The following is a 21,534-nucleotide window of genomic DNA, read 5'->3' as shown; positions in this document are numbered from 1 at the left end:
CTATGTTAAATTCACCTGTTTAGGAAGAATGCACATATTCACTTTCAACCACTTTACTAGCAAAATCTTTGAAATAGCTGTAATTCTATTACTGGTGATGTTGTGGAGAAATGTTAACTTTTCTACATCAATCATGGAAATATAAAATAGTATAGATATTTTGAAAACCAACTAGCTATATTAAAATTGAAATATCTATACCATCAGTATTTTAAACAAGCATCTCAGGAAGCTCAAAAAGAAAAAGCAAACGAAATCCAAAGAATTCAGAAGAAAAGAAATAATAAAGGTAAAAGTGGTAATCAAATAGAAAAAAACACAATAGAGGTAATTCAACAAAGCCAAAAATTTCCTCTTTAGAAGACTAGAAAAATTGTGAACATGGTGTGAGAGGGAAAAAAAAGGTGTGAATGACTAATACCAGAAATAAAAATGATATACCACAACAGACTATAGACATTAAAAAAGTTATAAGACCTTATTACAAACTTTTTTTTTTGCTGATAAATTTTAAATGAAAGAAAATGGGAGAATTCCTTGAAAAACAAGTTTAAAAATGAGACAAGAGAAAAATAAAAAATCTGAAGCAAAAAAAGACTAAATATAAAAAATATATATGACTACAGATTTGTATTTATGAAAAATTATTTACATGTGAATACAAAGGTAAATTAAGTGAAATTATTTATCTATATGTCTGTCTTTCCTACTATACTCCTAGAGCACAGGTGGTGACCACAAGGCCCGAGGGCCGGCGAATCCAGCCCTCCACCTTGTTTTATCCAGCCCAGCACCTTGTTTCTACCTGATGGCAGCATTGAGCTCTCACTTAACTGTTGAGGAGTAGTTACATATATACAGTCCTAAAATTACATTCGGCCCTTTGAAGGCAACCTTGAGGCTAATGTGGCCTCCGGTGAAAATGAGTTTGACACCCCTGTCCTAGAGGAAAGAAAACGTGTCTTATTCACCTTTAAATACCTAGAACTTGGTCACTTGGTCTAGTGTAAGCCTCAGAGCATGTATTCAAGGAAGAAACTCAGTTAAAATAACAGTCAGATTTTACCTATAAGGATGAAATAGATGAAATAAGGTAACCCAAGGACTCACTGTGCAGTAACAGGGGTGAGACACAAGCCAGGGCTCTTAACCTTGAAGAATATTTTCCTCATATCATTGATCACTCCTCCAACATTTTATGTCAACAAATATTTATTAAGTCCCTTCTTTTTGCAAGTTCTACATTTCTTTTTGAATCCTGGATTATTTTGACACACCCTATGCTTGTTTCTGGGAAACAGGGGAGTATGATACCTGCTGAAGCCAAAAGGTGTGGTACAGGCTAACAACACTGAGATATTTAAGAAGGTTTGAGATCATTCCAGGATAAGATCCATCTCAGTGTTTGAAAAGAAGCCCAGCATGTTTGGAATGTTCACTTTATCTTTTGAAACAGACTCATCAATCTACTTAGGATATAAACATTGGCAAGTATCCTCCATGAGGCATTATTAGCTAAGACAGGCTCCTTCTCCTTGAGGAGCTCGTAGTTGAATGGGGGGAAATGGACAAGTAAATACAAGAAAAGAATCATAAGGAATACGATGGAGGTGGGTGGGGTGAGGCAGGAATCATAAGTTAGGTACTGGGGAGTGGAAAAGCCCTATGAAAAAGGTGATTCTTGGGCTGTTTCAGTGGCAGAGGATTTCCACACGGCAAATAGGTGAACGAGGCATCGTGGCAGAGAAAAGTTGAAGCATACAGACGCAGGAGGGATCATGTTTAAGAGTACAGCTTTGGAGCCTTCTGCCCTGGATTCAAGTCTTGATGTGGACTGAATGTTTCTGCCTCCCTCCCCGAAATCACATGCTGAAATCCTAACCCCCCAAGTAATGGTATTTGGAAGTGGGGCCTTTGGGAGGTGACTAGGTCATGGTGGAGCCCTCAGGAATGGGATTAGTTCCCTTCAAAAAGAGAGTCCAGAAAGATTCTTTGCCCCTTCTGCCATGTGAGGACACAGAGAGAAGATGACCAACTACGATCCAGAAACAGGACCTCGCTGGACACTAAATCTGCTGGCACCTTGATTTTGGACTTCTCAGCCTCCAGACTGGGAGAAATAAATATCTGTGGTTAAGCCACTCAGTGTGGTATTTTGCTACCCAAGCTCAAATGGACTAAGAGGAGTCTCTAAGGTGTAACGGCAGACAAGTTTCTTTCTAAGCTTCAATTTTCTCTGTAGGAAAATATCAAAAAGATAACAAAAATCTCAGGTTCATGAGAACATATATGAAGGGCTTAGCAAAGCTCCTGGAATTGGCAGCACGTGACAGACCACACTACTCTTCCCATCTCTAGAGCGTCAGGCGGTGCGGAAAGATGCCAGGGGAACCTCTGCACCAAGCTGGGTGCTACTTATTTATTACTGTGTTCATTCATTTTTTGGTAGCCACTTAGAAGTAATCATTACTCTAAAAAGTAACTTAGAAGGAATAATTCATCTTTCTAGAAGCACTAACTCAGCCGTGGAGAAGCTATGCAAAGAAAAGTGAGAAAAGAAAACTGCATAGCAGACCTCCAAGGGAATGGAATAAAATTAGACTTCTTTTTGTTGTTGTTCCGGATGGATTTCTTGAGCACTGATTAGTCAACAAATTTATGTTGAGCGGAAGATTTCATTGGATGCTCTGAGAAGTCAAATAGGAGACACAGTTCTCTACTTTCAATAGTCTTATAATTTAGTGCTTTGAAATAAATTTATGAAGAGAACATGGAAACGGAGTGACAGAGGGTAATGTTAGATAAAATGACCCAAGCAAGCTGGGACCTGAATGACTGAAAAGGAAGAGCCAGATGATGACTGGGGGAAGAAGGTTCCAGAAGAAAGCAGTGACAAGTGCTTCGGCCCTTAGAAAGAAATGAAGGAGATGTTTGATTAAAATAAAAAGTTGTGCATTTAAAGGTTCTTAACTTCGGATCATTGGCTCACTTGGGAGCTCTTAAATCTACCCATGCCTGGGCCACCCATGGCTATACTGGCTTAACTGATGTTGGGCAGGCTGCATGGATCTGTATTTTTAAAAACCTCCCAGGTCATTCTAAGGGACACAGAAGGGTGAGAAGCACTGGCCAGCCATGGTCAATGCAGAGAGAGTGGTTCGGGGGATGCAGAATGGGGTCCACTCACCCAGGCTTCTGAGGATGCTGTGTTAGAGTTTGAGGTTTATTCTGAGGGTGATTTGAAGCCAATGACCATGAAGGTTTAAGCACAGGCATAACAGAATCTAATTTAGGTTTTAAAGGGAGCTCTTTGGATACTGCCTGGAAAGCGTGGATGGCAGGAGGAAAGGACAGAGTGAAAACAGCAAAAGCAGTCACATACACTAGTAAACTTCAGCGCCACAACAAACACAAATTACCAATGATTGTTGCCCAGCTAAGGTACATCAGGGAAATAAATCCATTATTGCACATCAAATGGCACTTGCTGAACTTGGCTGAATAGTAAATTGAGCTGGCATTTACTATTCCATCCCTATCTTAATGTCTCAGTCTTTATATGTTAGCCTTTAACATGGATACCTGTTATTCAGTGGCTCTTAACCCTGGTTGCCAATTAGAATAAGCTACTATTTGAAAAAATAATAGTGATGCCAGTTTCACTCTAGAGACTTCAGTTTATTGATCTGAGGATTGGACTTGGACACTGAACATTTTTTCAAACTCAAGTAATTTTAAGCCACAGGCAGCAGTAAGAACCACTGAATTAAACAAACAATAACCCATTAATTGGGAACAGATGTGCTAAAGCTGGCATAGGACTCTGATTTGCTCATAGTCGATAAATTTAGCAGAACACAGTCATCTAGTCTTCACGTCCAGGATATGGAGCCCAGCACAGTGAATCCAGGGTAAATATTATGATTGGGAGTCACCGTCCCAAAGTGGGAAATGGAATACGGGATGGTTTGCTTGGCCTCCGTGCAGCAGTAGTGGTGTGTGAGATAAGGCGTTCATACTAGTATTTATCGTTTACTCTAGGAAAAAGCAGAGGTGGGGATCCCCAGCTTTGTATATTCTTTTCAATGCAGGATATCTAAAGGTTTTTCATATTTCTTATATATCTCAAAACTTCCTATACTCAAATACTGTTGCCAAATCCATGAATAACTGACAAGGTGCAGTAAAAGTTACTGATGATTTGCAGCCATCCTAAGCCTAAAGAGGGTATGCGATTAAATGTAACCTTTCCTGAATGTGTGAGAATTTGATGTTGGGCTGAATGACTGGAGGAAGCTGAGTGTTTCTTACAGGGCTGAGTCTCCCCCTTTAGAACGGTTTGTATGTGGTGGGATGAGGAGGCTGGGAAGTGGGCTGTGTGAGTCACGCTACAGCGTCTCTTCTGAAGGATGAGAAGTTTAATTCTTTTTAAAGCAAATACTTATTGAGAGTTTTACTACATGAAAACTGAGACAAATAAAATAAAGGGTTATATTACTGGATGTACAAGTCAAACATGTAAATTTACTTTTAAATTATAAGTTCTTATTTTGTTTTAGCGTCTACATTATAATATTACTTACACTTTTTAGTATTTGAAAACACTCAAATAAATTTCTTTTAAAACATTTGTTGGACTTATCTTTGATGAATGAGAATGTCCATTTCTCTTTTTGATGTTGAATCAATGAGTTTTTAGTTCCTGTTATATTATAAGGTATCAATCTTAAATATCCATAGCCTTCAATTCAGTTATAAAATCATACATTCATAGGACTCTTTAAATGTCAAAATAAGAACACATTTCATTTACCTTCACATAGTTGTATTCTAAGAGAACAAAATTTCTATCAGGAGATACTGAATAATCATTTATAGAGTAGTCAAATTTCTCCTGTCAATCAAATAGAAAAAAAGAACAATTAATTTCATTTAACTGCCATTATTGAGCACTTACTATATAGAGGGTATGCTTCTAGACATGTGGCTTGTGCCTTGGGAGCTCACCATCTAGGAGAAATGGCACATTCCCCCACACAAATGACCACGATGTAAGATAGAAGGTAATCAGGGTTAGAGAAACAGGGAAGGGAATGTTAATTTTAACCAAGGAAAGACAGTTGTGAGGGAGGAGATTAGAAACAAAGAACTTTCTCAGTAGAGGGAAAAGCATGAGCAAAAAGTGTATGCATATTGAGAGACTGTCTAAAGGCCAGGTGTAACCTAAATACAGTATAGGGTATATCAAAGTATAAGCTGAGAAGACATAAAATTAGAAAAATAGTTGGGACCTAAATATAACCAGCAGAACTATGACTGTTTTTGTATATAGGTGTGATAGAATCTTATCTGCTTTTTCAAAGGTGTTTTGATGGCACAGTGACCAAGATGGGATGAGAGGAGTTGTGTCAGCTCCGGACATAGGCAATGCAGTGGTCTGGTCTGCAGCTGGGAGGCAGTTTACACAAACTAGAATACCCAGTATGACAAGATGAAATAAATCCTTGAACCAGGACTCTACAGTGGAAATGGAAATCTGAGAGACACTTGAAATTGCAGAGGATTTGTTGAGTGGCTAAATATAGGAAAGGATGGAGGAATCAAGGGGTATCGTGACTTGGAAGAGAGCACTATTTACCAAGATTGGAAATTCAGGAAGGGGAATAGGATGCTTTTGATTTTCTAGGAGAGTGAAGGGGAAATAACAAGTTTAGTGTGAAATACAGAGTTTTAAATGCTTGCAGACCATTCATGTGCAGCAGCAAACAATTAGAAAAAAGATTTTCAGGGGTGTCCAACCTGTGGTCCCTGGGCTGTGTGCAGGTCAGGATACCTGTGAGTGCAGTCCAACATAAATTTACTTAAAACATTGTGAGATTTATTTTGTGTGTGTGACTATGTCTCGCAATGCATTTAGTGTGTGGCCCAAGACAACTCTTCTTCTTCCAGTGTGGCATAGAGATGTCAAAACGTTGGACACCCCTGGTACATCTTCAGCAAAGGTTAGTGTTAAAAAAAAGTGTGTGCTGGAGAATTAAGGTTAGAAAGAGAGGTTGAGGTGGGATGTGGACACGTATGAAATTTACTGAAGGAGAGCATGCAAAATGAGGAGGGAAGCCAACAAATAAAGACCTAGCCCTGCGCACACTTACATTTAGGAGTATGGGCAGAGGAAGAATTGTCAAAGAAGACTAAAAAGTAGCCAAGGCAGGGAACATTCCAAAGAGGAGAGAAAGATCCACTGTCATATGCTGCAGAGAGAGTCCAACAGTGTGAAACAATAGTACTCAGGAATTAAAAGGTATGGAAAAAGTCCCCAGAATTTCCTTAAAGGATGACTTAATTATGGGATTAAACATACAAATGTGCTGTTCTCCAACAAAACAGAGCTATCTCCATGTTCGGCATTGAATAGCAAGATATTGTTTTCTTGTTTGTAGAGATATTCGTGGTCTAAAGAGAGAAAACGGCCAGATCAATATTGCAAGTTTCTATTAAACATCCCCATAAGCTAAAAATTATGCAATCAAATTTAAGATTTAAGTTTGCACAAGTACTAAATAAGCACTTCTAAGTTTGAAAAATATTAAATGATGAATATTATACTAGTATATGTTCACTTTTCCAATACTTTGTCAAGGTTTCAATTAACTTTTAAAAGTACATAAGCACAAGGTTCACATTTAACATTTATAGTACATAATCAAAGAAATAAGGTTTCTTTCTCACTTAAGTCCTTTTTCACCCTTAGGTAGAAAAAGACTCTCCCATATGGTTCAGAAAACAAGAGTATCTTCTTGGTGCCATAAAAGGTACTCAGCCTAATTACAATGAACAAAAGCATAAAAATCTGCCTGCTCCCCCCAAAAAATCCTTACCTGAAACCCACTGTAAGTTGTAGGACTTCATTCTAAAAGTACTTTTTAAATAATCACTTAGAGTATAGGTTCTGAAACCATTAGGTGTAGCATCACCTGCGGGTTGATAAAAAAGCAAATGTTCAATAAGATGAAATTACTAAAAGTTCCCATAAAATAAACAAATGGATCTCTACAATCTACACTGATTACAAGGTACAGAAGTACACTCACAAAATGCAGAGCACACTTTGAAGGATTTCAAACTGTGGATGGAGTAAAAATGCATTAACTGTTAAAGCACATGTAAGTGTGTGTATTTTGCTGTATATTAATGCTATAATAGTGACCTTGATTCTAAAGGTCTAGATCAGTGACATCCAATGAAAAAATAATGTAAGTACATTTTCTAGTTAGCAACATTAAAAAAATTTTAAGATGAAATTAACTTTAATACCAAATTTTATTTAGCCCAATATATCAAAATATTTCAATGTGTAATCAATATTTAAATGTTATACTGAGATCTTTAGCATTCTTTTTTAAATTATATTTTATCGATTATACTATTACAGTTATCCCAATTTTTCCCCCTTAGTCTCCCTCTACTCTGCAACCCCCACTCCCTCAGGCAATCCCCACACCATTGTTCATGTCCATGGGTCACAAATATGGCTACTCAATTTCCTATACTGTACTTTACATTACCATGGCTATTGTTTATGTTCTTATTAACATCCTCACCTCTTCACCCATTCCCTCACACTCCCCTCCCATCTGGCAACCATCAAAACACCCTCTATATTCATGATTCTGTCTCTGTTCTTTTTTTTTTTTTTGCTTAGTTTGTTGTTTAGATTCCATTGTTGATAAATATGTATTTATTGCTATTTTATTGTTCATAGTTTTGATCTTCTTTTTCTTAAATATGTCCCTTTAATATTTCATATAATAATGCTTTGATGATGATGAACTCCTTTATTTTTTTTCTTGTCTGGGAAGTTCTTTATCAGCCCATTGATTCTACACAATATCTTTGCTGGGTAGAGCAATCTTGGCTGTAGGCCCCTGCTTTTCATGACTTTGAATATTTCTTGCCAATCCCTTCTAGTATACAATGTTTCTTTTGAGAAATCAGCTGATGGTCTTATGAGAACTCCCTGTAGGTAACTAACTTCTTTTCTCTTGCTGCTTTTAAGGTTCTCTCTTTATCTTTCACCTTTGGCATTTAATTTTAATGTATCTTAGAGTGGGCCTCTTTGCATCCATTTTGTTTGAGACTCTCTGTGCTTCCTGGACTTGCACGTCTATTTCCTTCACCAAATCAGAAGAGTTTTCTTTCATTATTTTTTCAAATACCTTTCCAATTTCTTGCCTTTCTCTTGTCCTTCTGGCACCCTTATGATGTGACTGTTGGAATACTTGAAGTTGTCCCAAAGGTTCCTTACACTATCTTCATTTTTTTATCCTTTTTTTCTTTTTATTGTTCTGATTTCTTGCTTTTTGTTCCCTTATGTTCCAAATCATTGAGCTGATTCTCAACTTCATCCACTCTATTTTTGTTTCCCTGTAAATTGTTCTTTATTTCAATTAGTATATTTCACTTCTGGCTGGATATTTTTTATGCTCTTGAGGTCCTCACTAAGTTCCTTAAGCATCCTTATAACCAGTGTTTTGAACTCTGTATCTGATAGATTGCTTATCTCCATTTTGTTTAGTTCTTTTTCTGGAGTTTTAATCTGTCCTTTCATTTGGGTCATATTTCTTTGTCTCTTCATTTTGGCAGCCTTTCTGTGTTTGTTTCTATGCATTAGGTAGAGCTGCTATAACTCCATTCTTTTTATTTTTTTTAATACTAAATCTTTGAAATCTGTATGTATTTTATAATTATAGCATATACCAGTTCAGCCAGAGGCATTCCCAGTCAATAGCTATAAAGGTTATGTGGCCTTTCTTGAGCCCCAAGGTCTTCTTTCAAGCCCTCTCACAATGCACAGACCTTTAAGGCACGCCGATTAACCAATTCAGGGATCTTTGTCTCTGTCGTCACTTTTCCTTAACTTGGTGGGAGTTTTCATGAAAACATTGCCTTGGTTCTGGGACACCTCAGCTCTACTGTCTCACTGACCATTATTTTTCCATCATCTACTTTGAGTCCTACAATATTTTTCTCCATTGATCTCTAAGACAGAAATGCTTTGATACTCAGCCTTCAGCTTTCTGCTCTTCTCTCTACATGTTATTCCTTCCAGGGAACTCCAGAGAATGTGACTTCTGGAGTTTAAGGCATATTTTCCATTTAAATAAATGACAAAATCTGCACTTATTACCATGCCCCAAACACATTTGCCAGCTGGTTTTGGTCTTCTTTGTGGAGTTGTCCCATGGTAGTCCTATACCTACCTTATCTAAAATAATTGTCTTCCTTCCAAAACTAGCTTTACCTAGGGAGTTTGTGTGGTTTTATCTTTTACTGGTGACCCAAATTCAAAATCTGAAAATCATTTTTAATGTCTTTCTCTTTCACCATTAACCCCATCCAAACAATCCTCTTGATTCTGCCTGTGAAACCTTTTCTCCAGGTGCCCCTGTCATCAGTTTCTCTCCAATCTGATCCCTCCACTGCACCAGTGGATTTTTGTAAAATGCCACTTTCATCCTGGTGAGCTCTTCAGTGACTCCCCAGTGCCTCAGGAAGATTCAAACTCCTCAGCCTGGTATTCATGCCCTCCACAACGTAACATGAAACTCCCTTTCCAAACTCATTTCTACTCTCTGCTGCATGAACCTTCTTACTTAGTCATACTAACCTGCCTATTGAACCCAGTAGACCTTCTGAGGCTTTTCTGCCTCTGTTCCTTGTCCTAACTCACTTTCCTGTGCTGTCTTCAACTGCTTCTCTGGCTGTCACAATCCTCCACCCTCCAATTTCTACTTCTTTAATGAAGACTTTAATTCTGCCTTCTCTGACTTTTGCTCCTGTGCTACTCATTCGGCTCTTATAACAATGACTTTATTGATAACTGTTTTTCCATGCATACAGCTACTGTGTCATCTATACAACTAGCTCATGTATGGCCTTGTTTTTGTTTTTTCCATCAACTTTAACAACTAGCACAGCTCTATGCCATAGTAAGTAGGCACACACAAAAAAAGTTTTTGGTTTTTGTTGATTGACACAAGATATCTTCCAACAAGCATAGTAAAGATGATGTGATTCTTCTTCCTCAATTCTACATCTTCCACTGAGTATGAATACCTTAAAATCTTTTTCCAAATTCTCTACCTCTCCCACACGCATTCAAACACACACTCCCGAAATCAGCTACCATCATAACATTCTTACCACTGCAGTTTACCCTTTGGGGATTGTGAAGCCAGCAGTACATTCTCTTCCTAATTTTTTACAGCCTATGGAAAGGTTATTCTCACAGGAATCCTCTTCCAAAACATGTTCTTAAGATTTTATTTCTTTGGATCTCATTGCACAGTCTTGATTCTGCCTCTAAAACCTTTAATTACAAGTAAATAAAATTGCTGCACTTTATTCTATTACTTCATTGGTTTGTTAAAGCCTAGCTTGTTAATTAAGTAGAAAAGGTTTAAAAAAACCTTTTTTTTTGTTTTGTCAAATCAGACCTGAATTTTATTTTATTTTACCTCTGAAGGTTAGTAAGATATTTATGTTTGTGAACAGAAATACACTAAATGAGTAAAACTAGCCCTTGGATTTGTCCACATTCAAACAAGAGTAAAGTCTGTGCCATAAAAAGCATTATTTGAAACATATTGGACTATAAAATTACAAATCTAGATTTGTTCACTAAATGCCCTCAGTTGTTTGTATTCATCCAATCATTTTTTCATACATCAAATAGCTATAAAGTAAGTACTACTGAAATACTGTTGAGGATATACGAGGTCTATCTGGAAAAAGTCCAGCCATTGTTAATATAATGAGAACAGTTTATGCAACATCAATGTAATCAGGCAGCCAAGGAGAGTAGACTGGAATGCACATGTGTGAACAATGGTGACTTTACTGTACTAGTCAGTGAGGGCACTAAACACTGTTGTGTGAGCATGTATACTGTGTGGCTGTAGCATTCAAAATGACTGAGTGAGTAGAGTAATGAATCTGCATCAAAGTTTGTGTTATGCTTGAACATTCCTCCACAGAAACTATACAGATAATTCAGAAGGCCACAGCTATGGGCAACTGGTGATTGGCAGCTTCATCAGGACAATGTGCCCACTCATGCGTCACAACTTGTGCAGAGTTTTTTGGTGAAACATCACCTAGGTGACTCAGCACCCCTGTTGCCTAAATCCAATGTCCTGTGACATCTGGCTTTTCCCAAAATTAAAATCACCTTTGAAAAGGTAGAGATTTTAGACCACCAATGAGATTTAGGAATCAATGAGAGACAGGGCAGCTGATGGCAATTGGTAGAAATGTGTGAGGTCCCAAGGTGCCTACTTTGAAGGCGACTTAGGTATCATTGCCCTATGTACAACATTTCTTATACCTTTTTCAATAAATGTCTCTATTTTTTCATATAACATGGCTGGATACCTTCTGGACAGAACTCATATACCCTGATATCAAGAGATACTGGTCTTAAATATACATAAAACACATCCCAAATTAGTAAAAATCAAGATATAAATGGTTATAGACACTCACAGTCCTAATATTACCAAGATAGACCTGTAAATATCTAGGTATACTTGTACATAGAGTTTAGCTCACTTTTTTTACACACATACATATATTATCTACTGTAACAGGCTGAATGTTTGTGACCCCCCAAATTCATATTTGAAATCTTAACCCCAAGGTGCTGGTATTAGGAGGTGGGGCCTTTGGGAGGTGATTAGGTCATGAGGGTAGAGCCCCACGAATGGGATGAGGGCCCTTATAAAAGAGACTCCACCCTGAGAGGACACAGGAAACAGGCCCTTACTAGACACCAGACATTGAATTTGCTGGTGCCTTAGACTTCCCCACCACCAGAACTGTGAGAAATAAATGTTTTTGTTTAAGTCACCCAGACTATGATAATTTGTTATAGCAGCCTGAACTGAGACATATAAAAAATAGACATATCACCATAGAACATCTATCACTGACTTGATTTTGTAAGAAGAGAATGAATTGAGTATCTCTAATAGATCACATACAGTGTATTTACCCAGGTTTTCCAGAATAATACAATTACACCTGGAATTTTGAATTGATTGAGGTAAAATTCCCTGTGATGTTACTTGCTGCCCAGAGTGCTGCTCTTCACATTCATAATGCGCCTCTCACTGAGTACTTGCCTGCCCTCCTCAGACACTGCTGGGCTCATTTTCTCATTATGCCATAGCCTTTCTGAACCCATCCTCTGCACTACGCTCAGACTCCTTTCCTTTCATAACTGGCCCAGTGTGATTATGATGTCTGCTGATGTTCCAGGTATCAACATTGATGCCACACTCTTGCTATGGCCCAAGACACCCATGACAGGCCCAGGCCACCCTTGTCTTGTGTTAGGTGTACTCGGCTCCTTTGATAACCCTGCAAGTCAGCTTCCATATCCTGGCTACCCAGCCCAGAACAACACTGCTAAATTGGAGCAAGTAGAGCAACAAATGTTCCTTGTTTTTTGCCTTGCTATTTGATAAGCAGTGCACATTGGAAGACACTTTTGAAACATCTAGCTAAGCGAGTTCTGTGAGATATAAGTGCCAAGTCCAGGTTTTGACCTTTAGCAAGTTCATAGTTTGCTGCCAAGTTACAACCTATCCTGTCAAACACTTAGAGGACACACTCGTGTCTCTCCTTCCTGTCTACTTGCTCACTCACAGTGTACTGCTGTGGCAACAGATGAAGGTCTTTGGCTGCTTGTGTGATTTTCCTGGTGGGCCTGGGACATGTCGTTCATTTGACTTATCAGTTCAAAGCACTGTGCTAGCCAAGTAGAGCAGTTAATCATATGTTACCCATCAGCACACATAGAAACTCTTAGATTAATTTCTTCCTCAATTTAAAAATCAAAAAAAGGTTAACAATTTTTTGCTTTGCTTCTTTGATGAGAGCAACTATTAGGTTGAACCACATTAAAATGTCATTTTTTCAGTCAAAAATGGTAAAATAGCAGCTTTTAAAATGATTAAACCTGCGAATGAATTCTCATCAAAGTGTGTGATATCATTTTCATTTTTTAAAATTTATTGTTGAGTTTAGGGAGAGAGAGAAAGAGAGAAATATATTTGTTGTTCCACTTATTTATGAATTCATTGGTTGATTCTTGCATGTGCCCTGCCTGGTGAAGGAACCAGGGCCTTGGCATATCAGGACAATGTTCTAACCAACTGACCTCCCCAGCCAGAGCACAGTGTGTGTATCTTAATGAACCCTTGCTATGGGATCCAAGTCATTTCTGAGCATAAGAAATTCCACAATGGTAAGATCCAAGTACAAGGGTAGTATAAGCCCATGGAATCTTCTTGCTTTGATCAATTGTTCCTTTAGGGCTATAGAATATTTTAAATATTTTTATACTCAATACTAATAAACTTTTTTGTTTGTATCAAGCTATGATACATAATATTTCTATTTTACAAAGATAAACTGTTTAGTAAATAAATGGCTAATAAAATGCAACTAAAATGAAATGTGCTCTATCAGCTCATAAACTCATAAAGCTGTTAAACATGGGAAAAAGATAATCTGGTTATAAAGTTCTTGTGTTTCATATGGTAATCAGTTAACACTTTGCATTGATACTAGGGAAATAAAACGGATGTTACTTTAGAATTTGATGTAGCAAAATAGCAGTCTTGACATAGGCACAGAGGAAGAAAAATCAAGAAGGTGGAAGGAGAAATTGACTAGAAGGTCCCTCATGGCCCGTGTTACCCAGCAGCCTATGCAGGCTACCACTCATCTATATCAATTCAACAAATACCAATGAAGGGTTGGGTCCTAGTGTCTTTGACATTGGAGAGCCTGGAATTGAGTGAGCCCAGATCTAATTCTCCCTCTGGAGGCTTGGGAAAATCACTGAGTCTTTCACAACTTCACTTTTTAAATCTATAAAGTGAGAATAATAGCCTTACCTAACCCATAGGGATTTGCCATGATTAAATGAGATAACATATGTAAAGTGCTGAGCTCAAGACTTAAAATTCAGAAAACCCTCCAGGTATGTCACACTATGTGCTGGGCATTCATGATGCAAAGATGAATAGAAGAATCTCTCCCCTGGGGGACCTAGCAGTGGTGCTGAAGTTAGGAATTTCACTGCACTAAAGTAATAGCCATTTAGTTTCACCATGTTCATATCCTAAGTGATCTTAATAAGAGCATCATAATAAGAAAATATCCAGGATAAGTACAATCTAATCATTTGTTAAGTGCTAATGAACACTACTTTCTCCCTTTGACATGGCAAATGCCATCCATAGCATCCATAGTGGGAGTCAGTTGTATGGAGGGAAAATGTTGGAGTTAGTTGACTTAGAGAATTTGTGAAGAGTGATGTTTTTCTGATTACCATACACAAGAAGCATTAGCAATCACAATAGTGATTAGAATAGTGATTATTGTAATTAGAATCACAATAATCAGATTTGCCTTCTCAATAAGACAAACATCAAGATATATCAAGTGCCCTTTGGAAAATGCATTGCTGTTGCATTTTTCTACAGCAGAAGCTTGCAGAATGTGGGATGGCACACTTTTTAGCATTTGCTCTAAGATTAGAGTATCAGACGACCAAACTTTTGTTAAGGACATTATTAATGTATTTTTAAGGGTCTGCTCTGAAAAGCCAACCAAATGATACAATGCACATTTCTCAGAATTAGCAATTTAGAAAAAAGAGAACAATTTAATGGGGAGAAGGGTTGTCTGTCATGACTCCAGCCTCACCTCCTCCTCCTCCCCCTTTCTCTTCACTCCACTCCATCCACAGTGGCCTCTTGCTGTTCCACAGGTACACTGGACCTATTGCTGCCTCAGAGACTTTGATCTTGCTGTACTCTCTGCCTTAATGTTCTTTCCCTCAGATATGCCCAAGGCTTGCTACTCTCTTGCCTTCCTCAGGTCTTTATTTAAAGTAGTCTTTCTTCCCTGGACTAATACTTGCAACTCCCTGCCCTCCCTAAACCCCAACGCCACTGCTAGGTTACACCACCAGATTCATTCTGCCTTCACCCCTGCAAAGAGTCGGGAGATTCAGCATACACAGGAAGCCTCCAGTAAACAGGATGTCAGGCCTGCTGTATTCTTTTATGAAATGGAAATTGTTTTATTATTTTTTTCTGATTACTGTCACTCCCTCTTCCTTTGTTAGGACTCTTTTGGGAGTAAACAAGACCAGTACAATAATGGCCAAACAATATTTACAAGGTTTTGACGTCCTACAGTGTCTACTAACATTAAGCCACTATAATGAAAAAGAGTTGAAAGATGGAAACTTCTGAACTGTATGGATAAATGACCCACAAACCTGTGACACATGCAACTATTTTAGCAAACGGCTGGTTTCTCCTGAACACTGTTCTGAACTAGTTGTAGTAAGATATCAACAGAACGTGTTACAGTACAAGCTAAGAGTGACTAGTTTGTGTTAGGAAAAAAGACTGATTAGAGAACCTCAGCGTGTGGAGAAATTGGAAGCTGTAATATGGAATCATTCAAGAACTTTCCAGAAAGATTTATAGGCATAGTCAACAATCAAGTGTGCCAAGTATGTGTCTTCCATGATTCAAGAAAAAAATAATCATTGGGAAACAAAACTGAGACAGAAATGGCCCACTCCAGGCAAAACTTTCAAGAGTGTGAGACAAGTGTTATTATAGTACCTGCCTCGAGGACTGTTAAAATAATTTAAAAGTTAAAAATATATAAAGAATAGTAATTACAAACGCTTATAGAGTTCTTCCAGTGTGCTGGGCTATTCTGGGCACTGTACAGTTAATAACTTATTTGCATTCCCATTGTACAAGTGAGGAAACTGAGGTGCAGATAGAATGAACAATAGCTGGACTCAAGTCTCCTGACTCACTAGTCAGAGAGACTTGTAGCACCAAGTTTTAGTTCAGATGTAACACCAGGCCACATCTGAACTAAGCACTGTGGCCCCATAACTGTGGAGATAACCATTCTTCTAAATAACCTAAGTACCTAGGAGAGGGACTACACCTGGTAAATGCCACTTTGGCAGTTTTTGTGAATTGGAATAGATGAATTAGACTTTATGGAAGTGCTTGAATTCAAAATTTGAAACTAATGTCATTCGGCAGGGTGGTAGTAACATCTGGACTTCGGTCATTTGGTAGGTTACATTGGAACATCATTTGATCTAGTGCTCCTAAGTCAAAGGGAAACCAAATCATTCTGAAAACCTTCTCTCTGGACTGTTCCTAAGGATGGCAACTCCATGAATTCCTGGAAAGGAAGTATACATATACTCCAGTTAAGACTGTTTAGATTAAAGATTTAAATAATAGTATACAATTTGATAGATATAATAGTATACAATTATTTGATTAGTTGGCAAAATATGTGGTATAGAAAATAAGCATTAAAGATGACGAGGAGGGAAAATGGTATAAATAGAAAGGGGTTGATCGAGACATGCAAGGAGGGACCATGCGAAAATGAAAGCCACAGATGTGGACTGCTTATTTGAGAAGAGATGGCCTGAGGAGTGACAGGATCGGGTAAATATTTTTTTAAAGATGGATACACCCAGGCAAGCTGATGGACAAGGTAGAAGTAAGCAGTGAAAATAATTGAAGATGCTGAGGAGGAAGAGACGAAAACAAAGTCCCAAATCAAGAAGACCAGGACCTGAGGCACAGGCAGGCCCCCTTGTCTCCCTAAGAGCCAAGGAGAAGACTAAAGCATGAGGAAGGGGCAAGTAGGAGAGGAAAATGAGCTCTGTGGGGGCGTTCACTGTAACAGGGTCATTGAATCTTTGCACTGGACAACATCATACTCTTGAAAACATGTACTGCAGGGCCTGAGTTGCACAGGATTATGTCATGTTTTAAATCTTGGAAGCATGGAAAAAAAGGAAGAAAAGAAGCCTGTTATCAAGATCTTGTGAATACTTTTTCTGAGCTTTTAAAAAGATGATGGGAGTGACTGGATATACTGGGGAAGAGAGAACAAGGGTGGTACAACTTCCTTTCCAGGGAAGGATGAATTGATTTTATCTTTACACATGGCTGTTAGCACTGTGCTCTGGAGATGGGAGGTACACAGGACCTAGTACTGGATGACTTGACCTTATCTTTATGAGTGTAATATAAGCATTTTAATCAGAATCAAAGCAACATTAAACATATTTCATCAATCAATATTTTTTTAAAAGAAATTTTTTTTTATATAAGCACTAAATAGTGCCTTTAATTCACCAAATACTTGTCAGGCTCTATGGGGTTGAAGAGTGTCTCCCCTCCCCCACACAAAATATGTCCAGCTAGAATCATAGAACATGAATTTATTTGGAAATAGGGATTTGCACATGTCATCAGTTAAGATGAGGTCATACTGAATTAGGGTGAGCCCTTAATCCAATGACTGATGTTCTTACAAGAAGGCGTGTGAAGACAAGCTTTTGTTGACTTGGAAGATAGATAAGACCATGTGGAGACACAGAAGAAAGGAGGCCATATGGAGATGGAGGCAGAATGTGGAGCCATACAGTGCCAAGCCAAGGAACACCAAGGATTTGCCATGAACCACCAGAAGCTAAGAAGAAGCCAAGAAGGGTTATTCCCTGGAGTGTTCAGAGGAAGCAAGACCCTGTCAACACCTTGATTTTAAACTTTAGCCTCCACAACTGTGAAAGAATAAGTTTTTGTTGTTTTAAGCTACCCAGTGTGTGGCAATTTGTTATGGCTGCCCTGGGAAGCTAGTAAAAGCACACATCATGTTCTTCAATGTTGAAGGTACTAGATCTAAAGGTGCTTTGAACATGAAAAACCCCTGCCCTCAGAAAGCTTCCCATAATAGGGGATACACAGGAACAAATAGTATGTAAGTAATGTGCATGTTAGGTGCTAAGTGCCACAGAGAAAATAAAGCAGGGAAGGGGAAAGGAGCATCAGGTCTAGGGACACTGCTCTGTTCAACAGTATGGTGAGGGGAGGTCCCACCGATAAGGTGGCATTTTAGCAGAGACCTGAAGAAGATGAGGGGGTGAGCAATGGGCAGCCCCAGGAAAGAGGGTTCCTGGCAGAAAGAGTAGCAAAGTGTACAATGTCAGAGGCAGGGTGAGTGAGCAGATGGGAGAGAGTAGGAGAGGAACTCAGAGAGGCAAGGCCGTGGAGCTCAAATCCCAAGGGTCTTGTTGGTCATTGTGAGGACCCTTCTGTTTATTCTGAGAGAGGTGGGAAACCATCGAATGGTTCTGAGCAGAGAAGGATGGAATCTGACTTAGGTTTAAAAATGATCACTGTATTAATTTTCTCCTGCTGCATAACAAATGTAGTGGCTTAATACAACAGAGGCATATTAGCTGAGTTCTATAGGTCTGAAGTCCATCCTGGTGTGGCTGGGTTCTCTGCTCAGGGTCACAGGGCTGAAATCAAGGTGTTGGCTGGACTGAATTCTCACCTGGAGGCTCTGGAGAAAAAGCTGCCTTCAAGTTCACGCAGGTTGTTGGCAGGATTCAGTTCCACATGGTTGTGGAACTGGGGAACCTCTTTCCTTGCTGGCTGCCAGCCAGCGGCTGCTCTCACCTCTTGCAGGCCACCCATATTCCTTGCCATATGGTCCCCTCCATCTTCCAAGTCAGCAGTGGCACATCAAATCTTTTATTGTGCCTGAAATCTCTGAGTACCCCTCCTGTGAGCAGCCAGAAAAATCCTGCTTTTAACGGAGTCGTGTGATTAGGTCAGGCCTGCTAAGTCCTCTCCCTTTCTTAAAGTGGAGTGTACTATAGAACATAACCTAATTACCAGAAATAAATCCATCATACTCACAATCTCAGAGATTAGGCAGAAATCAGTATATGCGAGAAAGTGAGAAAATTTTGGGAATCATTTAAAATTCTGTCTACCACAATCACTTTGTCTGCTTGTGTTGAAAATATAACGTAAGGAGGTAAGAGAAGAAATAGGGAGATTTTTATAATAATTCAGATGAAAGGCAATGCTGTATTTGGCCTAAGGTGGTAGCAGTGAAGCTGGTGAGATACAGTCAAATTCTGAAAGAATGTGAAGGGAGAAGTGATAGAATTTGATGACCGGTTGGATACTGATTGATTGTGAATGAAAGAGAGGGGTTAAGGAGAACTGCATGGATTTTGGCTTCAGCAGCTGGAAAAATGGAATTGCTGTTTGTTGAGATAAGATGTGCTAAGGGAGCAGTAGATTTGAAGGGATAAAGACTCTTGAAAGCTGCTTCTTGAGATGCCAGAAAACATCCAGATAGAACTGTGCACATAGTAGCTGCATACATGCACATCAAGTTCAGGAAAGGGATCTGGCCTGGGGATAAAAACTTTGGGCATTGTCAGGTTATAGATGGTGTTTAAGGCCCTGAGAGTGAATGAGATCACCTAGTGGAAAGGGGGAAGAAGATTCCAGGATGGAGGCCTGGTGAGTGGTTCAAGTTTAGAAGTCTGACACAAGGAGGAACTCCTAAGGAGAAGGAAAGGGAGCATGTAGGAGAGTGGAAGGAAATTAGGAGAGAGGGGAACCCCAGAGGGAGGTGGAGAAGGAGGATGGTAACTGAGAAGGCACAAGAGACTCAGAAGAAAAATGGAGCTCTGCATTTAGTAACACAGAGGTTAGGGACTTTGATGAAAATAGAGCTGTTTTAGTGGCCGGGTGAAGATAAACCTTATTCCAGTGGGGTTAAGAGGGAGCCAGGAGAGACACTACAGAACGTGGCAGTAGAAAACTCTTTAAAGAGTTCTGTGGCACATGGAGCAGGGAAAGGGACTGGAAATTGACAGGGATTTGGGGTCTGAAGGGGGAGGTCCTCCCTCCCTTCTTTCTAGGATGTCAGAGATTAAATCACGTTTATATAGAGAGAGGAAAAACAGTGATGCAGCAGGCCAGGGAAGTAGCTGGAGACATGTCTTTGAGGAAGCTAAAGGGGATTGGGTCAGTGCAAAAAGAAGGGCTGGCCTTGGGCAGGTTCTGGGGGAGTTCATCCATTGTCCTGGGAGAGGCAGTGCAGGTGAGTGCACAGATGCTTACAGGCTGGAGGGAATTGAGGAATTTTATTTTGGTGGCTTTCTGAGGACTTTCATTTTTTCATGAAAATAGGAAGCAATGTCATCAATTAAGAAACAGCATGGGGGGGGCGTGGAGGCTTAGGAAGATGAGACACAGAAGAGTCTATCAGGAGAGTGAGCAAGTGAGCAAGCGGGAAATATGGAGGCACTGCTGGTCAGTACCAATGGGCCACATGATGTTGGGTTATGGATTTGATTTTCAGGACGGTCAAGACATTTTCATTTTAATGAATCATTTTCATGCAGTTAATTTTTTCCTCCTTGGAAATATTACTACAAAGATTTGAGTCATCAGATTATTTTTGTCTGACAACCATGTCAGATTAAACAGATGGTAGCTTCTAGACATTGTGAGGTTATTTTGTTTATTTTTATTAATCTACTTATTTTATTTTATGGCCATGAATTATTCCAAATCCTACTTTCTGGGTCAACTTTTGCAGATCTAGTTTCTACCATGTATTTTTAAGCTTTGTCCATTTTATTTTATGTTGACTGCTTGTGCCACATTTTCCCATTATGAATTGGATAAAATATGAGAGTTTGTATGTGCTTTTTATGAGAAAATTTCCCTCATTGAGAGTAATTTCCCTCAGGTGTTTCTGACCCACTCTGTTATATAGTCTCAGATTTATATCTTCAATGTTGTCAAGTCCAGTCTCCCCTATTCTTTGTCATTTTGCACGCCAGGAGAAAGCAAGTGTTAGGCTCAAAATGCCCTCAGGATAAGAAAAGGCAGCATCTGAACACCTTATTTTGCTATAAACTCAGGTGGGTAGGAAAGAAAGTGAGAGGAGGGGGAGGACTGAATTATATGCTCAGATTCCTTGGCAATAGGAGCTGGCTTGACATCTATTTTCTTTTGTTAGCAAACTAAGTCTTTTTAATGTAGTGAAGAAAGAGCAATGCTAAAAAATATAATATGCTTACATGACAACCTCCAATTCTTTCTTTTAGAATTCCCAATTCAATTTAAGTAATTAACCTTCCTCTTCCACCTTCTTCTTCCATGTGCTAAGGAAGGCGTTTCCTCCTCATCCCAGAAAGGCGAGTCTTGATTGATCTAGTGAGTCCAAAGCTTGGTAATTCATTCCCCTTGCCAATGATCAGTTTTGAAGTGGACAAGCGACGCAAATCTGACAAAAAAGACATGAAGGCAAGTCTGCCTTGGGCTGAAGGACTTCCGGAAAATGGTTTTTCTCTTTGATAAAACAGGTTATGCATGAGGAACAGTGTCCCCTTCTGCCTTGTGAAATAGCAGTGGGGGCAAACGCTACGTTGTTACAGTAGCCAAGCTTGAAAACAAAAGCCAACCACAGTCTGAGACTGAAATGTGGAGCTGAAGGACAGAACAAACCTGGGTCCTTGAGAATGTTGTTGGATCACTATGCTAACTGCTTTAATTCTGCACTTCCAATTACATAAAA

General features: G+C 39.1%; 1 protein-coding gene across 1 annotated transcript in view; it reads right to left on the bottom strand.

Moving 5' to 3' along the window:
* Positions 1-21,534, bottom strand: part of DPP4 (dipeptidyl peptidase 4) — an 81,442-nt gene that overhangs the window by 51,330 nt on the left and 8,578 nt on the right. The window contains exons 3-5 of the mRNA XM_036023391.1: positions 6,879-6,974; positions 6,362-6,453; positions 4,814-4,894 (exon numbers count right to left, since the gene is read on the bottom strand). Of these exons, the coding sequence (XP_035879284.1) occupies positions 4,814-4,894; positions 6,362-6,453; positions 6,879-6,974 (269 nt within the window). The remainder of the gene's footprint in view (positions 1-4,813; positions 4,895-6,361; positions 6,454-6,878; positions 6,975-21,534) is intronic.

Source organism: Phyllostomus discolor, chromosome 4 (assembly GCF_004126475.2).
Source record: "Phyllostomus discolor isolate MPI-MPIP mPhyDis1 chromosome 4, mPhyDis1.pri.v3, whole genome shotgun sequence".
In the NCBI taxonomy this organism is placed as follows: Eukaryota; Metazoa; Chordata; class Mammalia; order Chiroptera; family Phyllostomidae; genus Phyllostomus; species Phyllostomus discolor.
Note: the sequence above shows the minus strand (reverse complement) of the source record. Positions and strands in the feature narration are given on the sequence as shown.